Source organism: Pseudochaenichthys georgianus, unplaced genomic scaffold (genome assembly GCF_902827115.2).
Source record: "Pseudochaenichthys georgianus unplaced genomic scaffold, fPseGeo1.2 scaffold_543_arrow_ctg1, whole genome shotgun sequence".
Classification (NCBI taxonomy): domain Eukaryota; kingdom Metazoa; phylum Chordata; class Actinopteri; order Perciformes; family Channichthyidae; genus Pseudochaenichthys; species Pseudochaenichthys georgianus.
The window spans coordinates 66,821-86,374 of record NW_027263104.1 but is presented as its reverse complement, the minus strand read 5'-3'; the positions used below and the strand labels follow the sequence as shown (position 1 = coordinate 86,374).

The 19,554-nt window shown below is 39.7% G+C and overlaps 1 protein-coding gene across 1 annotated transcript in view; it reads right to left on the bottom strand.

Annotated features, from left to right (window-relative positions):
• The window catches only part of itga1 (integrin, alpha 1), a 113,042-nt gene that overhangs the window by 68,239 nt on the left and 25,249 nt on the right, over positions 1–19,554 (bottom strand). The window contains 2 exon segments of the mRNA XM_034079067.2: positions 567–676; positions 8,810–8,930. Of these exon segments, the coding sequence (XP_033934958.1) occupies positions 567–676; positions 8,810–8,930 (231 nt within the window).

Genomic DNA, 19,554 nt, shown 5'->3' with positions numbered 1-19,554 from the left:
GAAGTAGAAAGTACAGGTATTTGAGTTCAACATGTGAGAAGTAGAAAGTACAGGTATTTGAGTTCAACATGTAAGAAGTAGAAAGTACAGGTATTTGAGTTCAACATGTGAGAAGTAGAAAGTACAGGTATTTGAGTTCAACATGTAAGAAGTAGAAAGTACAGGTATTTGTGTTCAACATGTAAGAAGTAGAAAGTACAGGTATTTGGGTTCAACATGTAAGAAGTAGAAAGTTCAGGTATTTGTGTTCAACATGTGAGAAGTAGAAAGTACAGGTATTTGAGTTCAACATGTAAGAAGTAGAAAGTACAGGTATTTGGGTTCAATGTGTAAGAAGTAGAAAGTACAGGTATTTGAGTTCAAAATGTAAGAAGTCAAAGTAAAAAGTCGTCCGAAAAATACACACACACAAGCGGACGCACACACGCACGCACACACACACACACACACACACACACACACACACACACACACACACACACACACGCACGCACGCACGCACGCACGCACACACACACACACACACACACACACACACACACACACACACACACACACACACTTACTGGGCAGATCCAGTTTCACACACGTGTTCCCCCCCCTCCCGACGGGACACTTGTAAACGTCTCCGGTCCGTTTGGCTGGCTGGCCCGACAGCGGCGATCCAATCAGAACCCTGGAAAAAATAAAGAACTGTCGTGATTGGTCGGTTTGAAACAATGCCAACAAATAAGGTTAGCAACTCAAGTGTTATTGCAGACATTACACTCTGACTTGCCTCAATTATACCGTAATAGCTAAATTACACACAAACAGCCGGCTCTGATTGGCCGTCATGGCGTATTATAACTGGCTGGTGAATGTGTGGCTTATCATATTATTATATTGTCACTGTGAAACTGAAACAGCTCAATAAAACAACAGCTAATCAACACTGTATGATATGTGGCAGATGTCGGTTCAGTGTTTCTGCTCTGCACCGAACATGTAGCGTCGCATGTGTTTCATAACGTGGTGTCGGAAAGAGCCGTTCCTCTGCCGTCCTGTAAACACTACGACTTATTAACATTCCTGAACTGTAATGAGCCCCGGACATCTAAAGCGGACCGGCAACAAGTCTCTGTCCGTGAGAAACACACATGTACTGCCTCTCTTATGATGGACGCTCTCGAGAGGATTGTTCTTTACTTTGAGTTTGAATAATCGACTGCAGATTCACAGAGGATGAACACCAGCTCCAAGACGTTTCATCACGTGTCTCTACTTTAAAGAGTCCTCTCCTGCTGATGTTCAGGTGTATATCAGTATGTAGTGTCTCTACTTTAAAGAGTCCTCTCCTGCTGATGTTCAGGTGTATATCAGTATGTAGTGTCTCTACTTTAAAGAGTCCTCTCCTGCTGATGTTCAGGTGTATATCAGTATGTAGTGTCTCTACTTTAAAGAGTCCTCTCCTGCTGATGTTCAGGTGTATATCAGTATGTAGAGTCTCTACTTTAAAGAGTCCTCTCCTGCTGATGTTCAGGTGTATATCAGTATTTAGTGTCTCTACTTTAAAGAGTCCTCTCCTGCTCATGTTCAGGTGTATATCAGTATGTAGTGTCTCTACTTTAAAGAGTCCTCTCCTGCTGATGTTCAGGTGTATATCAGTATGTAGTGTCTCTACTTTAAAGAGTCCTCTCCTGCTGATGTTCAGGTGTATATCAGTATGTAGTGTCTCTACTTTAAAGAGTCCTCTCCTGCTGATGTTCAGGTGTATATCAGTTTTTGTAGTGTCTCTACTTTAAAGAGTCCTCTTCTGTGTTTTCACATGGTCTCTTTGACTTTGAATTGAAAGAGATACCGTGTTCATATCTGCTCCTTTATAAGAGCCAGCTGGATCAACGAATCACATCCATCTCTTGCCAAGAACTCAAACCAAACATGTCAAACTCCGTCTTCACGGTCAGAAAGTGAAAGTTGTTTCTTATCAAGTAGCTGTTTTTTTACAACCCCTTTGGATTGTTTGTTTGATCGTGGAATCATTATCTCGATTGCTTTCTTCAAACAAGTAATAATGAGTTTGTTTGGAGAGGACATTTCGGGCTGACTCGACATCATCATGGCATTTCTCTGATATCTGTGCCAGGAGAATTGTGATGGAAGAGAGAGGAGGGAGTGTGTGTGTGTGTACTAGTTTTACTGTACTTGTGGGGACCTACATCTGTTTACATAGTCACGTGTGGGGAACCGCCTCCCTTATGGGGACAAATTGGAGGTCCCCATAAGGGGGATCATTAATTTTAGGGTGAAGACTTGGTTATGTTTAGGGTAAGGGTAAGTCTCCAGGAAATGCATGTAAGTCAATGTAATGTCCCCTGAAGTGATGTATACGTGTGTGTGTGTGTGTGTGTGTGTGTGTGTGTGTGTGTGTGTGTGTGTGTGTGTGTGTGTGTGTGTGTGAGTCTCCAGGAGATGCATGTAAGTCAATGTAATGTCCCCTGAAGTGATGTATACGTGTGTGTGTGTGTGTGTGTGTGTGTGTGTGTGTGTGTGTGTGTGTGTGTGTGTGTGTGTGTGTGTGTGTGTGTGTGTGTGTGTGTGTGTGTGTGTGTGTGTGTGTGTGTGTGTGTGTGTGTGTGTGTGTGTGTGTGTGTGTGTGTGTGTGTGTGTGGGAGACATCTGTGACTAATCACCACCTCCCAGTTGTGGTACCGTCTGTCTCCTGGACGTTACAGAGAGATTTTACTGAGGCTACATTTCATCTCTAATTGTATTGCTCCCCCTCCCCTGTTCCTTTCTTTGACACCTCCTTAATCATTCTGTTTTATCTCTTCATTTTCCACCTCTTTTATTTTCTCTTGGTCACTGTCTATGAAGGACTACAAATGAACATAAAAATATATACAATTCATAATTAAATAACCCAAACAAAAAATGCAAAATTAAATTATTATGTTTTGAAGGACTTAAGAGTTGGCATTTTGGACGTATTGAAGTTTTTATTGGTTATTGTCTTATTCAATTATTTCCCAATTCGTGCACATGTATTTCCCTGTTGATTTACTACATTCATATTTTTGTATTTATTAAATAAACACAGTAATGAAGAAATAAAATAATGAAAAAAGGAAATAAATAAATGTGAAAAATCATAAAAACATATATAAAAAATAAATAAATATATAAATAAGGAAAGGAATTAAGAAATAAATAAAAATTGGGAAGAAATTAAATAGAACAATAAATGCATTTAAAACAAGTAATTCCTCAAATAACATATTTAAAAAAATGCATTTATACTTAACAACCTGAACGTTTATTTGATATTTTATTAGCTTCTACTCATTTTTGTTTTACGGATGTATCAACTGTCTAATTGTTGAAAGAGTAAAATAAGCTAAAAATAAATAAAAATAGTTCAGGTGTATATCAGTGTGTAGTGTCTCTACTTTAAAGAGTCCTCTCCTGCTGATGTTCAGGTGTATATCAGTATTTAGTGTCTCTACTTTAAAGAGTCCTCTCCTGCTCATGTTCAGGTGTATATCAGTATGTAGTGTCTCTACTTTAAAGAGTCCTCTCCTGCTGATGTTCAGGTGTATATCAGTATGTAGTGTCTCTACTTTAAAGAGTCCTCTCCTGCTGATGTTCAGGTGTATATCAGTATGTAGTGTCTCTACTTTAAAGAGTCCTCTCCTGCTGATGTTCAGGTGTATATCAGTTTTTGTAGTGTCTCTACTTTAAAGAGTCCTCTTCTGTGTTTTCACATGGTCTCTTTGACTTTGAATTGAAAGAGATACCGTGTTCATATCTGCTCCTTTATAAGAGCCAGCTGGATCAACGAATCACATCCATCTCTTGCCAAGAACTCAAACCAAACATGTCAAACTCCGTCTTCACGGTCAGAAAGTGAAAGTTGTTTCTTATCAAGTAGCTGTTTTTTTACAACCCCTTTGGATTGTTTGTTTGATCGTGGAATCATTATCTCGATTGCTTTCTTCAAACAAGTAATAATGAGTTTGTTTGGAGAGGACATTTCGGGCTGACTCGACATCATCATGGCATTTCTCTGATATCTGTGCCAGGAGAATTGTGATGGAAGAGAGAGGAGGGAGTGTGTGTGTGTGTACTAGTTTTACTGTACTTGTGGGGACCTACATCTGTTTACATAGTCACGTGTGGGGAACCGCCTCCCTTATGGGGACAAATTGGAGGTCCCCATAAGGGGGATCATTAATTTTAGGGTGAAGACTTGGTTATGTTTAGGGTAAGGGTAAGTCTCCAGGAAATGCATGTAAGTCAATGTAATGTCCCCTGAAGTGATGTATACGTGTGTGTGTGTGTGTGTGTGTGTGTGTGTGTGTGTGTGTGTGTGTGTGTGTGTGTGTGTGTGTGTGAGTCTCCAGGAGATGCATGTAAGTCAATGTAATGTCCCCTGAAGTGATGTATACGTGTGTGTGTGTGTGTGTGTGTGTGTGTGTGTGTGTGTGTGTGTGTGTGTGTGTGTGTGTGTGTGTGTGTGTGTGTGTGTGTGTGTGTGTGTGTGTGTGTGTGTGTGTGTGTGTGTGTGTGTGTGTGTGTGTGTGTGTGTGTGTGTGTGTGTGTGTGTGTGTGTGTGTGTGTGTGTGTGTGTGTGTGTGTGTGTGTGGGAGACATCTGTGACTAATCACCACCTCCCAGTTGTGGTACCGTCTGTCTCCTGGACGTTACAGAGAGATTTTACTGAGGCTACATTTCATCTCTAATTGTATTGCTCCCCCTCCCCTGTTCCTTTCTTTGACACCTCCTTAATCATTCTGTTTTATCTCTTCATTTTCCACCTCTTTTATTTTCTCTTGGTCACTGTCTATGAAGGACTACAAATGAACATAAAAATATATACAATTCATAATTAAATAACCCAAACAAAAAATGCAAAAATTTAATTATTATGTTTTGAAGGACTTAAGAGTTGGCATTTTGGACGTATTGAAGTTTTTATTGGTTATTGTCTTATTCAATTATTTCCCAATTCGTGCACATGTATTTCCCTGTTGATTTACTACATTCATATTTTTGTATTTATTAAATAAACACAGTAATGAAGAAATAAAATAATGAAAAAAGGAAATAAATAAATGTGAAAAATCATAAAAACATATATAAAAAATAAATAAATATATAAATAAGGAAAGGAATTAAGAAATAAATAAAAATTGGGAAGAAATTAAATAGAACAATAAATGCATTTAAAACAAGTAATTCCTCAAATAACATATTTAAAAAAATGCATTTATACTTAACAACCTGAACGTTTATTTGATATTTTATTAGCTTCTACTCATTTTTGTTTTACGGATGTATCAACTGTCTAATTGTTGAAAGAGTAAAATAAGCTAAAAATAAATAAAAATAGTTCAGGTGTATATCAGTGTGTAGTGTCTCTACTTTAAAGAGTCCTCTCCTGCTGATGTTCAGGTGTATATCAGTGTGTAGTGTCTCTACTTTAAAGAGTCCTCTCCCGCTGATGTTCAGCTGTATATCAGTATGTAGTGTCTCTACTTTAAAGAGTGCTCTCCTGCTGATGTTCTGGTGTATATCAGTATGTAGTGTCTCTACTTTAAAGAGTCCTCTCCTGCTGATGTTCAGGTGTATATCAGTATGTAGTGTCTCTACTTTAAAGAGTCCTCTCCTGCTGATGTTCAGGTGTATATCAGTGTGTAGTGTCTCTACTTTAAAGAGTCCTCTCCTGCTGATGTTCAGGTGTATATCAGTGTGTAGTGACTCTACTTTAAAGAGTCCTCTCCTGCTGATGTTCAGGTGTATATCAGTGTGTAGTGTCTCTACTTTAAAGAGTCCTCTCCTGCTGATGTTCAGGTGTATATCAGTATGTAGTGTCTCTACTTTAAAGAGTCCTCTCCTGCTGATGTTCAGGTGTATATCAGTGTGTAGTGTCTCTACTTTAAAGAGTCCTCTCCCGCTGATGTTCAGCTGTATTTCAGTATGTAGTGTCTCTACTTTAAAGAGTCCTCTCCTGCTGATGTTCAGGTGTATATCAGTGTGTAGTGTCTCTACTTTAAAGAGTCCTCTCCTGCTGATGTTCAGGTGTATATCAGTATGTAGTGTCTCTACTTTAAAGAGTCCTCTCCTGCTGATGTTCAGGTATATATCAGTATGTAGTGTCTCTACTTTAAAGAGTCCTCTCCTGCTGATGTTCAGGTGTATATCAGTGTGTAGTGTCTCTACTTTAAAGAGTCCTCTCCTGCTGATGTTCAGGTGTATATCAGAATGCAGTGTCTCTACTTTAAAGAGTCCTGCATACCTCCCCCACGTTGTTCTTTAATCCCACTCCTATCATTTCTTTGAGTTGTACTGTGTTTTGAACGGGAACTAAACGCCACTTATGTGTTTTCGGGGAACAGCTGGCTGCGCTGATTAACGCCGAGTGAGGTATTGTAACTGAACTCAGATGACGTGGATAAGATCAGAAAAATACGGGGTACGACGTGGGAAAACCCGCCGTGTGCTGAACAGGTTTGAGGAATAAACTCCTGAGTAACCGAAGGAGAGATAACCGCACTGTAATAGATTTTAACGAGGGGTTTTAAAATGTTCTCCCACACAGTTTAAGCACGGCGCCGCGGGTGCTTGGTTTCAGTGTTTACAGCTCGGTGTGGAGACTGAGGTTAACAGCAGCAGTAAAGAGAAGGGGCCTCATTACTGCTGAAGCTGGGGGATCTACTTTTTTACAGGTTAATGAAGGGTCCTGTTAATGCTGTGGTTTTAAATTAAACTGAGCTTCGTTTAATATAACTGTTTTGGCTCTCTGAAACAATACTGATGGGAATGTAGTGGGTAAGAATTCTAAAAACCACTAGAGCAAAATAACCAGTTTGTGTTTGACAGAGGTGGGAAGTACAAATACTTCGTTACTGTACTTAAGTACAAGTTTCTGGTATCAGTACTTTACTCAACTACTTATTTTTCTGACGACTTTTTACTTTGACTTCTTACATTTTGAACTCAAATACCTGTACTTTCTACTTCTCACATGTTGAACTCAAATACCTGTACTTTCTACTTCTTACATGTTGAACTCAAATACCTGTACTTTCTACTTCTTACATGTTGAACTCAAATACCTGTACTTTCTACTTCTTACATGTTGAACTCAAATACCTGTACTTTCTACTTCTCACATGTTGAACCCAAATACCTGTACTTTCTACTTCTTACACTTTGAACACAAATACCTGTACTTTCTACTTCTTACATGTTGAACTCAAATACCTGTACTTTCTACTTCTTACATGTTGAACTCAAATACCTGTACTTTCTACTTCTCTCATGTTGAACTCAAATACCTGTACTTTCTACTTCTTACATGTTGAACACAAATACCTGTACTTTCTACTTCTCTCATGTTGAACTCAAATACCTGTACTTTCTACTTCTCACATGTTGAACACAAATACCTGTACTTTCTACTTCTCACATGTTGAACTCAAATACCTGTACTTTCTACTTCTTACATGTTGAACCCAAATACCTGTACTTTCTACTTCTTACATGTTGAACACAAATACCTGTACTTTCTACTTCGTACATGTTGAACACAAATACCTGTACTTTCTACTTCTTACATGTTGAACACAAATACCTGTACTTTCTACTTCTCACATGTTGAACCCAAATACCTGTACTTTCTACTTCTTACATGTTGAACTCAAATACCTGTACTTTCTACTTCTCTCATGTTGAACTCAAATACCTGTACTTTCTACTTCTTACATGTTGAACTCAAATACCTGTACTTTCTACTTCTTACATGTTGAACACAAATACCTGTACTTTCTACTTCTTACATGTTGAACTCAAATACCTGTACTTTCTACTTCTTACATGTTGAACTCAAATACCTGTACTTTCTACTTCTTACATGTTGAACACAAATACCTGTACTTTCTACTTCTTACATGTTGAACTCAAATACCTGTACTTTCTACTTCTCACATATTGAACTCAAATACCTGTACTTTCTACTTCTTACATGTTGAACACAAATACCTGTACTTTCTACTTCTTACATTTTGAACTCAAATACCTGTACTTTCTACTTCTCACATGTTGAACTCAAATACCTGTACTTTCTACTTCTTACATGTTGAACTCAAATACCTGTACTTTCTACTTCTCTCATGTTGAACTCAAATACCTGTACTTTCTACTTCTTACATGTTGAACACAAATACCTGTACTTTCTACTTCTTACATGTTGAACTCAAATACCTGTACTTTCTACTTCTCACATGTTTAACCCAAATACCTGTACTTTCTACTTTTTACATGTTGAACACAAATACCTGTACTTTCTACTTCTTAGATGTTGAACTCATCATTATTCTTTAGAGTCACTGCGTGCCTATTGGTTGGAACACGATCCGTGTCTCCATCACTTCCTGGTCTTCTCTAAAGAAGAGGGACCAATGGAAACGTTGTCATGTTGCCGTTGTTCAGCATGGAAACATTCATTGGCTAACAATGACATTATTGTTCTATTAATATAAAGGGAGGTCAGGTACTCTTTAAAGCAGCTGCTAGTTATGGGTACTTTTTACTGAAGTACACTTCAAAGCCTCTTTACTTTGACTTGAGTAAAGAAGTTTAGTCAGTACTTCTACTTTCACCAGAGTATTTTTAAACACAGTATCTGTACTTCTACTTGAAGAAAGGATGTGTGCACTTTTGCCCTCTCTGACTCCAGTGCAGTTGAATCACCATCACAGCCTCTTGTGTTTCTGTGTCTGCGAGTGGAGGAGGAGATGATTTAGTGCTGATAGATTTCGATGCTCACCATTTCCCCTCGCTGTTCTCAAACTGCTGCACGGTGTACCCGAACATGTCCTCCAGCGGACCGTCGAACGACAAAGAGTTCTTCGAGTCCACGTTGAAGGAGAAGACGCAGGACAGCAGCGCTGCAGAGAGGAGGAGAAACCACAGGTCAGAGAGATGGGAAAAGTACACACGTCCTTTACTCAAGTAGAAGTACACACGTCCTTTACTCAAGTAGAAGTACACACGTCCTTTACTCAAGTAGAAGTACACACGTCCTTTACTCAAGCAGAAGTACAGATACTCGTGTTTAAAAATGGTAAAAGTAGAAGTATTTGTACTCCACTACTTCCCACCTCTGGAAGTGAAACAGAATATCAGATACTGAGCTGCTGTCAGGAGACAATACAACTTCTCAGTGATTCATGAATAGGCCAATATATAAATGGGGACATCACTAGATATTATCTTAGGTTTTGGATACTGTAATACTTCATGACATCAGGTTTTTTATTGGGGCAAAAAAAGTAAATCAATTCATTAAAACAGAAATACGTTCACTTAATATCAAAATATAATATGCCATTTTGTTATTGCATTATGCAACATTAAGACTAAGACTAAGACATTCTATTTCCATTATTGAGAATTATTAAATAATATCATATACCCCGCGACCCGACCACGGATAAGCGGGAGAAGATGGATGGATGGATGGATCATATTTAAATATATTTATTGAGTCGATGCTACAGTCAAAAGTCATCGCAGTATAATCATTTATATTTAAAGAAAATGGTGATATTTGATATTTGATACGGCCCAGGTCTACTTGCTGATATTCCAACACTGAAATAAGAAACGTGTGTATTCAATTTTGATTTCATTTATTTGCATGTTTTACCAGATTATTTACCAAAAATCATTTTGTATTAGATATTAATGCAAAATGTCAATATTGGGAATTTGTTCAAAAATATAATAACTATAAATTCGATATTTTTCCCCCATGTCACCCAGCTCTATTCATAAATACTCCAATATGAAATAAGACACTTGTTTATTTATCTTCTAAGAAAGATATTTCATTAAGTAGAAGTCTGGCATGGACAGACATTATTAATAAATATTTATAAAAATGTCCGGATGGAAGACGGAAATCACAAATAAACAGATCTAGTTACAGAATAACGTAATAAATAATACATATGTTGGTCATCGAGACAAAATATTGATATAAATCTAATGAGAAATAGACATATTGTGTAGTGATATGAAGGCTGAGCTGTGTGGCCATATCATTCATACGCACGCACGCACGCACGCACCCACACACACACACACACGTCATTTTGGAGGCCACTGGAGGAATTTCATCCGTCGGTGTGAAGCGTCTGCTCTGACCGGCAGGACAAATGTCTTCCTGTCTCCGATGGACCGTCTGTCTCTGAGCGGAGTTTATTTCACAGACTCTCGATATAAACCCATGCGAGTCTCATTGTGAACGCGCCACAATGACACTCTGTATGCCCACTGTGTGAGGGAATTCCTGCAGAGTAATTTTATTCCACTTGTGAGGACACAGAACACATACATGGAGAGTCAATAACTCTGTGTGAGGAGGACGATCTGGAGCTAATGTGTCCGACCCTAACGGAGAATAAAGAGACCAAATGGAGTCTGGGTTGTGTCTGAGGGGCATTATAGGTTGTCTAACCGTGCAAAGAGAGGATGCTGCGAAGACAGTGCATCGTTTTAGTGCAGTCTGAAATATATAGACGACTTTTGGATGGATTGCTTTGACATTTGGTGCAGACATTCATGTTCCCCAGAGCCCAGGAGTTCAACACTGGAAATCTGATCGGATCAGATTTGGATTTTGAGTAGTTCAAAACCAGTGGCGGCCGGCCCATAGGGGCGCTAGGGGCGCCGCCCCACCTCTTCCCACATACAAACAAAAATATTTAAAAAAAAATGTAATTAAAAAAAATATATATATATATTTTATATTTTTATTTTTAATGAACAAGGTAAATATCATACAATTGGTCTCACTAAAATGTATAATCTACAATAAAATTTCGTTTAAAATTGTGTTACGATGTCTAAAGTTACTGATAAGTCACTGTTTCCTGCCTGGCCTTGCCCATGGCATTAGTTTATCATTACGGGGCAGAGCCCCCGAGCGAAACAGCAGCAACCAGCAGGTTGCAAAAGTCTCAATAGTAAACTGTGCCGCCGAAACATAATTTCAGCCAATCAGCGCCGTCAAATATTTTGGTCACGAGGGCGCTCACGTTGGAGCCCACGTTGGAGCCCACGTTGCTTACGTGAGTTGTTGTTTAGACTCGTGAGTGACCAAGGTGACGCAGTATTTGGATGAGAATGGTGTGCAGGTGGAGTCGGCGGACCTCGGTCCACACCCAATTCCGCCCAAGAGCTACTCTCCAATCCTTTCGAAAGGAGAAGTTTGGGAGATAAATTGATACTTAAAGACCTTGGACCGGACCAACCCGATTTGTATATATCACAGCAAGCTGTGAAAAAGACAACACGTATCAACAAGGCTTCTCACATGGCTAGCTGGATGCAAACGATGCAAACAGGTAAATGCTATCTTTTGTTTCCCATGCTTGCTCTTCAAACAGCCGGGGACAGATACGATCTGTTCAGAAACTAGACAGAAGTGAAACAAGTACAAACCACAGACTGCCTGTGTCATGGAGAATACAGTCGCTGGTTTATTTATGTCTGGAGGCCGTTGTTGTGAGTGTGGACGGTCGGAGCATATATAGCGTTAGCTTAGCCAAGCTCCATTCAGGGAACAAGCATTCTAAAAGGTTTTTCGCCTGCCGTCTGTCTGCAGACTTGTCAAAGCATTAATTCATGGTTTTTACTAACCGGTATCAGTATGTTGTTACGTCGGCATCATTTAGAAACGTGTATTACAATTTAATCACGGTCAAATATGTTCATTTTGTTGTAGTTGTAGCTCCCGAGCCAGCGCGTCTTGTTTGAATGATGCGAGTAAACACAGCTGGCAGCTGCGGTGAAACTCGAGCGACTGGAGCGAAGCGATAGGAGCGTTGAGAGCGAAGCGAATATTCACATCGCGTCCGGTCTGAACGCAGCATTAAAGCGAGCTCCGCGCTGCACTGGAAACGCGCCATTACATCACCAGAAGTCCTAATTTAAGGGGTCATCTCTCCCCAAAAATTTTTTTTTACTGACTATATCAACACACAGCCCCACCAAAAATATTTTCCACCAGCCGCCACTGTTCAAAACCAAAAACCAGGATTAGGATCACCTTGATATCCGATCAGCAAATCCAAGCTTTAATCTGGATCAAAACTTCAAAACGAGTTCAAACCGACGACACAGGATTGGGATCAGTTTGATCCCAAAAAACGGGTTATCCTGATCCCACCAGAGGGGTGGGTTTCCAGTGGATTACCAGAGCAACATGTACAATATATTTAAAATATGTTTCAATATAAATAAGATGGCAAACTGAAATAATACACCATTTTTAGCCTTCATGGCAAATCAATTTTATTTTTCATTTTCGGTCACGTTTGTGGTGGCCATTTTGTTTTCAACCAAATGTTGATGACAAATGTTTATGCTCATAAAAGTATCACAACAAAGATTGTCAATCACAAATGTAATTTCGATTAAAGATTAAAAGATTGTTTAAAGATTAAATATCTTCAACAAAAGAAAAGTCTGTCATCTGTCATCACCTTTCAAACGTAATTGCGGACAACAGAAGTCTCTGCAATGTGGTCTCTTGTGTTCCTTGTATTATTGTTCATGTCCACTAGGTGGCGCTCGGTAGGATTAAAGCACTGATATTCAAGATCTAGTAATCTTGAACAGTCTGAATCTGGATCAGGGCGATCCTATCCTGAATTGCTTTGAACTACAGGAACTACATCTGGCCGACTTGTCTGATCCTGGATCACAGAAAATGGGATTTCGGATCTGATTGAGATTCAAAGTGTTGAACTACTGGCCCAGAGGACAGACCCCACCCACTGTGATGCTCTTAAGTGGCCTTGAACACCACCACAAGGTTGATATTACAAATTCTGAGTGAAACATCTGTTCCCCAGAGGATGCACCCTAACTGCTTTAGTAATGTTCTTCATTTTCCGTAGTCGACCCGAAAGTTCACATTTTTAGTTTTAGTGAACTATCTCAACACGTTTCTGAATGCATTGCTACAAATACACTCACTCCAGGTTGAACTTTAGATGCTGTGACTTTTCATAAAAGCACCATCAACAAGTTCAACTATGGATGTGTCTTATACTCGGCTTATGGCCAAACACATGCAAGAATTATGACATTTGCATGAACTGAGCTTCACTATGTGTAACACACGTAATGCCGTAATACCTGCTGAGCATAGCATGTTAGCTTCTTATGAGTGTGGAGCTAACTCTTAGCACCAACTAGTTTATGTTGAAGTGACAGATCGTAGTGATATCAATACAAAACATCTTTAAGATACATGTTATACTTAATGTACCCTGTAACTCAAACTCTGCAGATCCGCTTCGCGCCTGTCAGCTAATTGTTATGTTTTTTTGCATTCTTACCCCTTCAGACAATTAAAGCTTTGAAAATACCTATAGCTAGTCACATATAAACATCTTGTTCAATGGTGTGGGTAACTTCCCAAGATATAAACGAGTGTAAACAGAGACAGAAATAACATCCACTGCTAACAGGACATACTTGGATCAGTGCACTTCTATAGACCATAACTTAAGAAGGCTTTGAAGCATGGTCTGTTAGCAGACTTATAAAAACCCCACTGCTAGCAGAGATGGCAAAAGTACACACTTCCTTTACTCAAGTAGAAGTACAGATACTCCTGTTTAAAAATACTCTGGTGAAAGTCGAAGTACTGACTAAACTTCTTTACTCAAGTGAAAATAAAGAGGCTTTGAAATGTAAGAAGTAGAAAGTACAGGTATTTGAGTTCAACATGTGAGAAGTAGAAAGTACAGGTATTTGAGTTCAACATGTAAGAAGTAGAAACTACAGGTATTTGGGTTCAACATGTAAGAAGTAGAAAGTACAGGTATTTGGGTTCAACATGTAAGAAGTAGAAAGTACAGGTATTTGAGTTCAACATGTAAGAAGTAGAAAGTACAGGTATTTGGGTTCAACATGTAAGAAGTAGAAAGTACAGGTATTTGAGTTCAACATGTAAGAAGTAGAAAGTACAGGTATTTGAGTTCAACATGTAAGAAGTAGAAAGTACAGGTATTTGAGTTCAACATGTAAGAAGTAGAAAGTACAGGTATTTGAGTTCAACATGTAAGAAGTAGAAAGTACAGGTATTTGAGTTCAACATGTAAGAAGTAGAAAGTACAGGTATTTGAGTTCAACATGTGAGAAGTAGAAAGTACAGGTATTTGAGTTCAACATGTAAGAAGTAGAAAGTACAGGTATTTGAGTTCAACATGTAAGAAGTAGAAAGTACAGGTATTTGAGTTCAACATGTAAGAAGTAGAAAGTACAGGTATTTGAGTTCAACATGTAAGAAGTAGAAAGTACAGGTATTTGAGTTCAACATGTAAGAAGTAGAAAGTACAGGTATTTGAGTTCAACATGTAAGAAGTAGAAAGTACAGGTATTTGAGTTCAACATGTGAGAAGTAGAAAGTACAGGTATTTGTGTTCAACATGTAAGAAGTAGAAAGTACAGGTATTTGAGTTCAACATGTGAGAAGTAGAAAGTACAGGTATTTGTGTTCAACATGTAAGAAGTAAAAGTAAGAAGTCGTCAGAAAAATAAGTAGTGGAGTAAAGTACTGATACCAGATAAATGTATTTAAGTACAGTAACGAAGTATTTGTACTCCACTGCTTCCCACCTCTGGCTGCCAGTCATCATGCAGTCATATTCTTACCATCATCCCACCATAGATTTACTTTGAGATTAAGTTCTTTACTTCCCCGACAGACAGACAGACAGACAGACAGACAGACAGGGAGAGAGAGAGAGAGAGAGAGAGAGAGAAAGAGAGAGAGAGAGAGAGAGAGCTGCAGAGTCATGCTCAGGAATCCCAGCCAAGAAATATTATCCCCCTCGGTTCCTCCCTCGCTCATTCTGCACTTCCTCTGCTCCCCATTTCCTGTTCCTATTAACCTGATTATAGACATCCCTGCAACGCCACAGGTGCACACACACACACACACACACACACACACACACACACACACACACCACACACACACACACACACACACACACACACACACACACACACACACACACAGTTAATTAACTGATGTAAGATGGCTTCAGGCCAGCGTTAACACAGCTCAAGTACAGTTCAGAGTCACGCTGCACTGAGACGTCTTCTGTCTGCTGCTCTGGGTTCACTGCACCCTGTCTGATCCTTTAAATCACTTTAATAAGAACACTAGTTTAAGATGTCTTGTCTTGAAAGAGTAAAAAGTGTATTTTACTCTAAGTTTGGTATTCTGTTTTGCAATAATAAAATGAATTTTTTATATAACTTAACTTTGCAATAAACTTGATGCTAATTCTGAAAATGCAATATAAAAATATATATGTATTCTCTGGGCACAATCAGACTAGCCTTTTGTCTTTACATTTTATTCTTTAACCTTTTTGGTAAACCAGGAAATGTCCCATTAACTCAACGACTATTGGATGAAATGCTCGAAAATGGTGCAGGTTTTGGGAGGGATATTTTAAAAATGTAATAAAACTACTAATTACCTGTAACGGCCCGTCTACACTACAGCGTCGAAAGCTCCACTCTGCCCATTCACTTTCAATGGGGTGACGTCACGTTGCCGCGCTTTTTCGCCGAACTGAATTGTGGGTAGCAGAGTGGTCCGTCTCAGGCGTCTCAGGCGACAGAAGTTGAACAATGTTCAACTTCTGTCGCCGGAGACGCCGGAGTAGCCAGCGCCAGCCAATCAAATCCCGTTTCCCAAAATCTGACAGCTGAAGCCGTAGCCAATCAAACCGCGTCTAAGCTGGGAGAGATATCCCGCCGTTCATTTCTATATTTCAAAAAAAGATGGAGGAGAAAACTAACTATCGCCGTAGCAATCACCCGGTTTTGTATGACCAGACCCTCTTCACCTCCCGGGATACAAACCGGAGGAACCAGGCATGGAGGGAGGTGGCAGAGACAGTGGGGGGAACTGGTAGGTTTTCGCCTGTTTGGGGAGTTTATATATATATTGCTCGCTTAAAATCCCCGGGGGTTTTTGCTTTGTATGTCGAGGGCGGGAGATTCATGTGATTGGTTGTTGGTCGTGTTGCTTGAATAAAATCCCCAAGCTCCAGACACGCCCAGCTCCAAGCTATTTTTGAAGCTGTAGTGTGGACGCTCCGTAAACGAAAAAATCATCTTACTTTTTATTATTCAGTATTATTACTGTTTTTTTAATTTTATTCTTAATTATTTAAATTATTATTATTATTATTCTAATTATATAGAGAGGCGAAGTCCCTCCCTTTCCTCCATGGGACCTTATTTCGTAAAAAGTATACATTGAAGTCGATGGAGAGAGAAAAGTTATCTTTTGATCCCGTTTGAATTGAGCCACGAATTACACAGATGATGTTTGTGAATCTAAAAGATAATTTTGAAAGTGGAGGGATTATATCTCTTCGCTGGCCTGGGAGCGCCTTGGATCCCCCAGTCAGAGCTGGTTGATGTCGCCAGGGAAAAGAAAGTTTGGGGCTCTCTGCTGGAACTGCTACCCCCGCGACCCGACCACGGATAAGCGGGAGAAGATGGATGGATGGATTTTGAAAGTCAAAAAATTAAAAGTGTCGTAAACTGTGAAGTAACACTTTGTTTGTGTGAAACCGCTCAATGAACTACATCTCCCATCATGCACCACACACCCAGACGGCCGTCACGTTGAAACATTTCACTTCTTTCTTTCAGAACGAGGCGGAAAGTATTAAAAGAGGTGAAAATCACTCCAAGTCTGGGCGCGTTGAGAGCTGTGCACACACAAGGGGAGTGAGTCGGTTCCTGAGAGCCAGCATGCGGGACCGGGACTCTGGGATTTGTAGTCTTTCTAGTTGCGTATTTTTCAACGTCTTATATTTCAACAGTTTTACGACAAAATGTGACTTTTTTGACACGGAAATTATTGTTTAAGATTGACAAACATCATGTGTGTAATTCGTGGCACAATTCAAACAGGATGGAGAGATACGTTTTCTCTCTCCATCGACTTCAATACATTATTTTTCCGAAATAAGGTCCCATGGGGCGGAAGTAGATGGGCGGGACTTCGCCTCTCTATACATTCATGTTTTTGGTCTAGGAATGGTTGTCATACTTTTCCGAATTAATTCATAAATATAAATAATATATAATATAATAGTATATTTGGTGTCTCCAGCTCTGCTCAAATACAAACCAGTGAGTTGTGTAACTGGTCATTTTAGTGCCCGATAAGCGTCCTCTCTCTTTGTGGATGGAAAGCCTCTCGCGAGCTCTAAAGTATCTGTGTATACATCTGCCCATCACTCTGAGGTCATATTCTGCTGCATTTCATGGTGAGAAGTTTAAACATATAAGCGGTTCAGCATTTTGTCGGTAGATCCAGAAGTTTTGATCTGGAATTTTGGACATTTATTGGATTGATTGGCGTGAAATCTTCTCACACATTCCTGCAGAATGACGCCTGATGATCCACAGACTTTCTCTCACACCAGGTTCCACTTTGAGGGAAGTGTCTCGACAACCAGAGGTGGGAAGTATGGAGTACAAATACTTCGTTACTGTACTTAAGCACATTTTTCTGGTATCAGTACTTTACTCCACTACTTATTTTACTGACGACTTTTTACTTTCTACTTCTCACATGTTGAACTCAAATACCTGTACTTTCTACTTCTCACATGTTGAACTCAAATACCTGTACTTTCTACTTCTTACATGTTGAACTCAAATACCTGTACTTTCTACTTCTCACATGTTGAACTCAAATACCTGTACTTTCTACTTCTTACATGTTGAACTCAAATACCTGTACTTTCTACTTCTCACATGTTGAACTCAAATACCTGTACTTTCTACTTCTCACATGTTGAACTCAAATACCTGTACTTTCTACTTCTCACATGTTGAACTCAAATACCTGTACTTTCTACTTCTTACATGTTGAACTCAAATACCTGTACTTTCTACTTCTCTCATGTTGAACTCAAATACCTGTACTTTCTACTTCTTACATGTTGAACTCAAATACCTGTACTTTCTACTTCTCACATGTTGAACTCAAATACCTGTACTTTCTACTTCTTACATGTTGAACTCAAATACCTGTACTTTCTACTTCTCACATGTTGAACACAAATACCTGTACTTTCTACTTCTTACATGTTGAACTCAAATACCTGTACTTTCTACTTCTCACATGTTGAACTCAAATACCTGTACTTTCTACTTCTTACATGTTGAACTCAAATACCTGTACTTTCTACTTCCTACATGTTGAACTCAAATACCTGTACTTTCTAGCAATTTCGAGCACTTGGTCTTGCCGGGACTTGAACTGGTGACCTTCCCGTTGCCAAGCCTTCGCCACCACCACCACTATATAGGTGGATACATGTCCCAGTAGAGGCACTACATACTAACATACACCTGAAGATATGCATCGTACAGTAAGTCCTCTTTAAAATGTGAAACATCCAAATGTTAGTATTATTCTTTGATGTTATCTCAAAGCCCCACTTAGTCTAAGTATATCCACACAGAGCTTTAAAACCTTGTTTCAATAGAAAAAGACGACCGGCAGACACAGAACAGTCCATGTATGTCATCGCTTATCACGGGGAAAAATCTAATTGTCTCAAGTATCTAAGCCTGCAGATAACAAGCAGCCGATGGGTCTGTTTTCGGTCAGCGGCCGGTGCTCCTGATAGATCCTGGCAGGCATCCACACTAGCCCGCAATGAAACCCCGCTGCCGTCCTTAAAACCAAAACAACTTGTTAACAGCGTCGAACCGGGTCGCCGCGGGCAGTGAGGTCAAGCACCTGTTGGCCTGCGACACATCTAAACACCTATAACAAAACGACCCAGTCAGCCACCTGTAGCTTCAAAGCTGCAGTAAACACGGCTGAGCTGCCAGCTGATCCGTCTGCAACACATCCCACACGCTCCTGTAGTCAGACTGAGAGCTTTTCCGCTGATCGACACCTTGGAGACACTTTAGTGAACACGTGTCCCCTCTCTTCAATGTCTCTCTCATCAACACGTGTCCCCTCTTCTTCATGGTCTCTTCTACATCAAACATGATGTCCCCTCTTCCTTAATGTCTCTTTCTCATCAACACGTGTCCCCTTTCTTTCATGTCTCTTCTACATCAACATGTGTCCCCTCTTCTTCATGTCTCTTCTACATCAACATGTGTCCCCTCTCTCATAAGTCTCTTCTACATCAACATTGTCCCCCTCTTCTTCATGTCTCTTCTACGTCAAACATGTGTCCCCTCTTCTTCATGTCTCTTCTACATCAACATGTGTCCCCTCTTCTTCATGTCTCTTCTACATCAACATGTGTCCCCTCTTCTTCATGTCTCTTCTACATCAACATGTGTCCCCCTCTTCTTCATGTCTCTTCTACATCAACATGTGTCCCCTCTTCTTCATGTCTCTTCTACATCAACATGTGTCCCCTCTTCTTCATGTCTCTTCTACATCAACATGTGTCCCCCTTTTCTCCATGTCTCTTCTAC